Genomic DNA, 7,675 nt, shown 5'->3' with positions numbered 1-7,675 from the left:
GTGCTACAATCATGCTTTTTAATATTTTTTATTATTGTTCATTATATTGGCAAAAACCATTCCATAAAATTATTTTTAAGAGAAAGTAATTATCATGCACAAGTTAGGAGCAAAACAAATATCTTCTAATACCGTTCAAAGTGAGTCATATGAACAAATAATAATAAATGAAACACTTCACAAACCACATCTTGTGATTAATAAGTTGTGTCTATTGAATGAATTATCCCAATTTTTTCAAAGCTCACTAAATTTCCTACTTGTTTAATAATATGTCTACCTAGAATCTAGATGTGAATTTTCAATGCAAACAAAACCACTCAATGGATGTATTTCCTACTGAATCTAGAAAGCTGTGCTTATCCTTTTTTAAAAATAGCAAATTAGTTATAACACAACCATGGATCTACTTGCTAGTTGGTTTTAGACACCATTGATAGGAAGGACTTTCACATTCTAGACAGCATTTGATTGGCCAAAATACTGTGTAGTGCAGGTTCAGTCATCAATATCTTTGGCCTATTTTCCTGAAACAGAACAATTATACATTTTAAATACAAATCTGCTAAAAGTGAATACTACGATCACACTAACATATAAATGGCCTCAAAGCAAAAACATGGTCTGAAATCCACAAAACTCTCATTTTGATCATGTTTAAAGCTCTAAAGAGTTATACTGGACCTGAGGGAAGGGGGATCATCCCTGTTGCTCTCTCTCTCTCTCTCCTCTGCCCTTCTTTGCTTTTTGAGGCTAATTAAAGCGAAAAGCAGATTTATGGGTGGGCTCCCTCTTGTCACTTCATGTTGGCAGCCCCACTTGTGACTTTCACCTTGAGGGATCTGTGCCTGTTAGTCACAAGTCCTCCCAGCAAATGACTCCCAACCGTTTGACAAACCACTCCAACCTGCTGCAGCGCTGTCAACTCCTTGAAGCTAAAAAAAAAGCCATCCCACAGTGTGGACTCAACCCTGTCCTGCCCTTTACCCCTGACTAATCAAACCCAAACCCTCAGCACCAATAGTATGCAAATTGGAAAATAATATGATGAATGTAAAATGACAATAAGAAGAAAGTACAAGGCACAGGCTAGAAATGAAAAAAAACTTGTCTGAGCAAGTTAAAAACATCTGTCACCATATTATCCAGACTTTATTTCCTTACTTATGGATATGACCAGTGTTATTTTAGTGTTATGCCTACCATTATATATATATTTTTTGTTGTTGTTGTTGTTGATGTTTTTTTTTTTTGTGGAAGACCATTTCCATATAAAGGGGGAAAACATGGTTTTACAAATCATATTTATAACAAAAAGTCATAATTATGACAAAGAAATTATGTCAAGTTTAAATTAGGATATATTTACTAAATCTTAGTTATGAGCAAATCAAAATCATGACATACTAAGTCATAAAAATTATGACAAAAAAATCGTGATGACATAAAGGTCGAAATTATGACAAAAAAAAAACTATGTCATAATTTTGACTTTTTATCCCATAATTATGACTTGGTATGTCGTAATGTTGACTTTTTATGTGATAATTAATGGTTTGTAAAAGGAAGCCTTTTTAATGTGGCAGAAATGGGGTTGGAAATGGTCTTGTATAATATTTATTACTCTTTTGAATTCACATTTATTTTATATTTTATATTTTCAGTTTTCATTTTAATTTTAATTTAAGTTTTAGAAAAACTAATATTAAATCATGTGCATGTGCATGTGCATTTGTATAAGTATTTGTTTTTTAAATATTTCTATATAGCTTTATTTTTATTTCAGTTTTAGTTTTTGTATTTAAACATTTCCCTTAATCGCTAAGGCAACATTTTTATACTTTTTCGTCTAATATTTACATTTATTTTTATTTCAAATTTTATTCAATTACCGAAAATTATTTTTAATAGTTTTAGTTTTTAGTTAACAGTAACAACAATGGACATAACATATACATGCAGAGATGAATGATGAAAACCTGAAATGACCTGCCAAATAAGAAACAACCACTCAAAATATTCAGACCCACCATACTGAATCAAGGAAAAAAGTGACCACAATTTTGTACTTGCGTTATCACGGAAATTTTCTTCACTTCTACCCAAATAACTTTCAACAGTGCACTTTTTTAAAAGATATTGTTAAAGCCAGTATACAGTGTCAACTGTTGACAGAGTTGAGTGCTTTCAATCCCCAAAGACAGTTGACCAACCTTCTCCTGCTCTGGAGGAACCCTGTGGGTGCAGGCGGTCTGGATGGATGAGGCAACGGAGAGGCATGACATGATGACTGACAGCCATAGGGAACAGATGTGAACACACTTCTCTGTCAACGTGGCAAAAATGCGTGTGTGTGTGTATGAAATCTGTATATGTTTGCATTTGCACATCTATCCATGTGTGTATGTGTGCGTGCGCAATATGACAACCTGGTCTCCTGAAATGAGGTGACGATACGTGTGTTTGTGTGTGTGAAGGCATATTTTCGGCAGTATTCTTGGAGGCCTTGCCTCCCCTAAGATTCTCTTTTCACACTTTGCTGCACAACACATCTGCATCCAATGACCTGACTTAATGTCTCACTCAGGCAAATAAGATTGCAGAAGTGAAGAACAAAAGACCCATCATTCACAAAAAGGGACGCTTTTGGCTCAGAGTCATTTGACAGTGTGTAACGGCATCCTCTGAGAGAGTCTGAAGGTAATTGATTTTTTTTCTCCCATTTTTTCCCCCATTTCACCCATTCTCCGTTGTCTACTAATAGAATTAAATCAGGCCAAACAGGAGAAGGGTCCTGTGGAGGTGTTGTCAAGGTGCAGTCATCAGCATGCATTAGCAGGCCCTGAGAGGCTTCTTTGCGCACGCCTCATCTACCGTCCTCCTTCAAGGGATTAACAGACAGACAGCAATAACCAGGGAGATTAACACAAAGGATGGTCACAATTAGCCGTCAAACTGTAAACATCTTATAACACAAAATGCGATTAGGGGCCTTTGCCAAACATGGAAGTCTTTATATGCTTCATTAATTGTGGATGTACTACTTCTGAAGTTGTTTGTGTTGTTTTATTATTAGTTATTGTTTTTAATTTTGTGTGCTTGCTTGTTTTCTAAATCCCGCTATCACGGCTAATGCTGTAAAACGTGTAGAAATAAAAATGATGCATTTGTAATGAGGAAGAGTAATTGATGGATGCTCCCTGTGAAATTGTTTTAGTAAACAAATCAAACACTAATAAAAAAGGTACTATGGCAATAATGTAGTATCAGATTAATAACATACGATCATACCTATACAATGGTACTGAATTATTACCATATTGTGTTGTTTTATTATTAGTTATTGTTTTCAATTTTGTGTGCTTGATTGTTTTCTATATCCCATTATCAGGACTAATGCTGTAAAATGTGTAGAAATGGAAATGATGCATTTAGGAATTGGTTGAGTGTATGATTAAAATGATTCATTAATAAAGATAGTCACTTGTTGCCACCTACTGGCTGAGCATTGTAACCTGCATAAAGAGTGACTGAAAAAAACCCCACCACTGTGTCACAGAATCGAATGACAAGCGAAATGATACAGTCAGTGAAAAGTCCCAGTGTTGTTGAACTTTGCTGTAAATGCTATATCATTATATCATTTTCACACATCATTTAGCTATAAAATGATTTGCATTACCTATTATTATAATGATGTTTATGCAGCTGATACAGGTTTTGTTAAGAATTTTTATTCTAGGTTTGTTCAGAATTTTTACATTGTCAAACCTGGAGATGGAATGATGTTGGACATCAAAGGCTTATCCATCATTCCTCGGGTGATTAAATTATTGGGGTTTCATAGAATCAATAACTGTGATCACTAAATCTTCTCCACATCAAATATAAAAGATGAGAGAAAGCTGTACGATTTATTGCTTGCCTGTACCTCAAAGTGTTCCAGGACTCAGATTCACGTCTGTTTATCCTTCTCATTACAGGTCCAGACATTTTCATCACTATACTTAAAAGATGTTTCACTTTTTCTCATTTTGAAATGAAACTATAATCAAAAACAAAACTTGTTCAGTTCTGTGTTGAAACTAAAGGAGTACATAACATATTTATGATTTTTGGCAAGAGAGATAAGGAGAAAACTTGAGACTGACTGATTTGAAATCCAGCTTAGAAATGTATTAATTTATTTTAGTTAGAAGCTGTTCTAATTTGAACTAATCGTAATTAAGTCCAGTCTTTTTTACCTGTTATTTCAGTTTTTCCCTATATCTTCACCTCATTTCTCCAACAACTTGTCAGCATTCATATAAACCCTAGTGGAAAATAAATATACTAAAATTTATTTGAAATACATTTATTTCATGCTAAGTATATTACAAATACATTTACATATTTATGTACTTAATAAAAAATACCCTGCAATAGTACTTTTTTGTATAATAAACTGGTGTGCTTAAAGGGGTCATCGGATGCCCATTTTCCACAAGTTGATATGATTATTTAGGGTCTTAATGAAAAGTCTATAACATAGGTTGGTTAAAATTTCTCAATAGTGTAAAATAACACCCTTTTTACCTTGCCAAAAACAGCTCTTTTCAGAGCAAGCTGTTTTGCTGCATGCCGCTTTAAATGTCAATGTGCTCTGCTCACACTGCCCCTCTCTTCTGAGCCACTCTCTGAGAGACTGTTTACTTTACCCTTACCAAAAAGTAGTATATTTCAAGTTTATTTTAAGTATACTTTATGTAGTAAGTACACAAATATCAGTGTACTTGTAGTATACTTGTAAGTGTACTATTTCAATACTCCTTGAGACTAAATTGGCCCAATTTTTAGTATATAAAAGTACACTTTTAAGTATACTTTAAGTATAACAGTAGTAAACTTTGAGTACACAACTAGTTTACATCAAACTTTTTAGCTTGTATTGCAACTATACTAAAAGTGAACTTATAGGTATACTGATAGTTTACTAATTAAATACTTGTAGTAACATTTTTAGTACACTTTGAAGTATAGTCTCAGTAAACTACTAGTTTGGTAGTTTTCTTTAAGTGAACTTTACATCATACTTTAAGCATACTACTATGTCCCTATTTAGGTATTAATTTGTATATATTTTGTTGTACGAATATTTGAATATACAAAACATTAAAAGAAAGAACAGGGTATCTGCTTGTAAACAAAAACATTTTATTCTAGTTTCATGCATTCTTTTTTTAAACACTTGAATGTGGGTAAGTTTCATAAATAAAAAATAAAGAAATAAACATTTTATTCCATAATGTTACACAGTTTTGATGCTGTTTTAACAAGTGTAAGCATCTGTTGGCTGCATCCGAAGACTGAAAAATGGTGCCTTCGGTGGACACATTCCAAGGCAGGAAGGCATCAAGGCACGTCCGAATCTAAAGTTAGCTTCACTTCCTGTCTCATGAGATAACTGTCACATGTGTGTTCCGTTGTGTTCCTGTTTTGCCCTTATTTGGTAGTTCCTGTTCTTATTAGTTAATTATTGGTTAATTTGTGTCAGCTGTGTTTCGTTATCTTGTTTAGTTTGATTAGTATTTAAGTCCTGTCTGTCCCTTATTCTGGGTTCTGGTATTGTTTGTGAAATCCCCAGCTTCGTGTGTGTCCTGGTTATTTCCTGTTGTTCTTTATTTGGATGAATAAAGACAGTTTCATGAATCTCCTTCGTCTCCAACGCAGTAGCTGCGCGTGACAGAATACTGGAACCCAAAAGAAAAGTGAGCGGCGCCCTTTTTCTCCCATGTTTTATTTTAGTTTTTAAAGTAGTTTTTGTTTTCTTCTGTTTCTCCCCGCAGCATGGAAGCTGCTCTGATCTCCGCCCTACCCCGCAGAGATCTCCCTTTCTACGAGTTCACCGAGGAATTCTGTGGGCTCACGGCATGTTTGGCGCTGGACGACGCTACTATCAACACTCTGTTCTGGCAAAGGGGCCAACCACCATTGCCCCGTGGACCTCCCAGACACCCGGGAGTGTCCGGGCCCGAGCCAGAACCAGTCTGTCGCCAGTCCCGCCTACAGTTCGTCAGGCAAGTCTGTCCAGCCCGCCGGCCGCTTATCAGTCAAGTTCGCTGGCTGTTCATCTGTCTAGTCCGCTGTCTGTGGCTAACCCAAGCCCGCTGGCAGCTCGTCAGTCAAGTCAGCCGGCTGCTCACTCAAGCCCGCCGTTCGTGGGGAAGTCATGCCCGCTGCCACTCGCGGTTCACTCAAGCACGCCATCCACCTCACACATGCCCCTAGGAATGCTGGTGGAGTATGAGGGGATGTCGTGGGCTCCAGATCCAGAGCGCCCTCTAGTGACAGCTCCTCAAGGGTTAGCTCCAGTGTCGGCTCCAGCCCCAGAGCTCACTCCAGTGCAGGCTCTAGCCCCAGACCAGAGTCAAGTCATGTATCCAGAAATATTTTCCACAGGAACCATTCTTGTTGGTCTTGTCATGTCTGTTGGGGTTCCTGAGAAGTGGGCTGCTTCTCTCGTCATGGCTGCGGAGGCCATTCCCAAGCCGCCTGCTTCTCCAGTTGCCTCAATAGAAGCGGTTCCTGAGTGCACCCCTGAAGAGGTCCCTGTCACCCCATTCAGCCCAAGGAGGTGCTGTGGGTCTCATGTCTGGCCCAGAGGAGGCCTCCGTTTCCGTGCCCAGCCCGGTAAGGGCTCAAGTTCCTGTGGATAACCCTGAGAGGGCTCCTGACCCCGTAGGTTTCCCCAAAGATTTTTTTTTGGGGGGGGGTAGTAGGGTTCCGGCTGTAATGGATGGGACGAGGCCAAGGCCATGGAGGTCTGCCTGATCCCCTGAGGACACCCACCCCCCAGTTGTACTGTTACATTGCGGGACTCACCATCCAGGAGGGGGGCAATCTGTCACATGTGTGTTCCTGTTTTGCCCTTATCTGGTAGTTCCTGTTCTTATTAGTTAATTATTGGTTAATCCGTGTCAGCTGTGTTTAGTTATCTTGTTTAGTTTGATTAGTATTTAAGTCCTGTTTGTCCCTTATTCTGGATTCCGGTATTGTTCGTCAAATCCCCAGCTACGTGTGTGTGTCCTGCTTATTCCCTGTGGTTCTTTATTTGGATGACTAAAGACAGTTTCATGAATCTCCTTTTGTCTCCGAGCTCCATCTTCAACGCAGTAGCTGCGCATGACAATACCTTCATCTGATTGATTTTTGAAGGCAGCATAGATGTATCCTTCACTGCCTTTATCCCACAATCCTGTGCGTTCCATTCTGTGATGGTTGAGCTAAAAAATAAAGATGGCACCTGAAAGTTGTGTTTGGTTGTTAGTTTGTGTAAATGTATTTCTGATTATCTTTTTGCACTTGATGTTATTTCTATCGAGAAATTAGTATTATAGTAATTAAATGTTTAGTTATCACCAAAACTCGCTCTATTTTGTTGTAGATCATTAAACTGTTGCGCTGCATCAGAAGCCTATCCGAAATCAATTTTGTCAGGTGCCTTTGTGCAAAAATGCTGCCTGCAAAGTTATTGCTGCCTAAGTTTTCGGATGCAGCCATTGTTTTGGTTTCTTCTTCACTTGTTTTTTTTTTTGGAAATTCTGTACAGAAGATGTGTACTAGCGCCCCTTACCAATGAACAATGAAAACATGGATTCTCTGAGCACAAGTATAGCTCAAATATATTTAGACTTTT

General features: G+C 37.7%; 1 protein-coding gene across 3 annotated transcripts; it reads left to right on the top strand.

Moving 5' to 3' along the window:
- Nucleotides 1-5,610: 5,610 nt before the first annotated feature.
- On the top strand, nt 5,611-7,146 carry LOC131531112 (helicase SRCAP-like). 3 transcript variants are annotated; one of them, XM_058761670.1, is made up of 2 exons: nt 5,611-5,747; nt 5,826-7,146. In XM_058761670.1, the coding sequence occupies exon 2, from the start codon at nt 5,910-5,912 to the stop codon at nt 6,693-6,695; it is 786 nt and encodes a 261-aa protein (XP_058617653.1). In that variant the 5' UTR covers nt 5,611-5,747; nt 5,826-5,909; the 3' UTR covers nt 6,696-7,146. The 3 variants fall into 3 exon arrangements, with proteins under 3 accessions (XP_058617653.1, XP_058617662.1, XP_058617655.1); XM_058761679.1 differs by having other exon boundaries at nt 5,797-7,146; XM_058761672.1 differs by having other exon boundaries at nt 5,613-5,747; nt 5,794-7,146.
- The last annotated feature ends 529 nt before the right edge of the window (nt 7,147-7,675 follow it).

This window comes from Onychostoma macrolepis, chromosome 02 (assembly GCF_012432095.1).
Source record: "Onychostoma macrolepis isolate SWU-2019 chromosome 02, ASM1243209v1, whole genome shotgun sequence".
NCBI classification, from domain to species: Eukaryota; Metazoa; Chordata; class Actinopteri; order Cypriniformes; family Cyprinidae; genus Onychostoma; species Onychostoma macrolepis.
The sequence above is the reverse complement of the archived record's forward strand: the minus strand, read 5'-3'. Positions and strand labels throughout refer to the sequence as shown.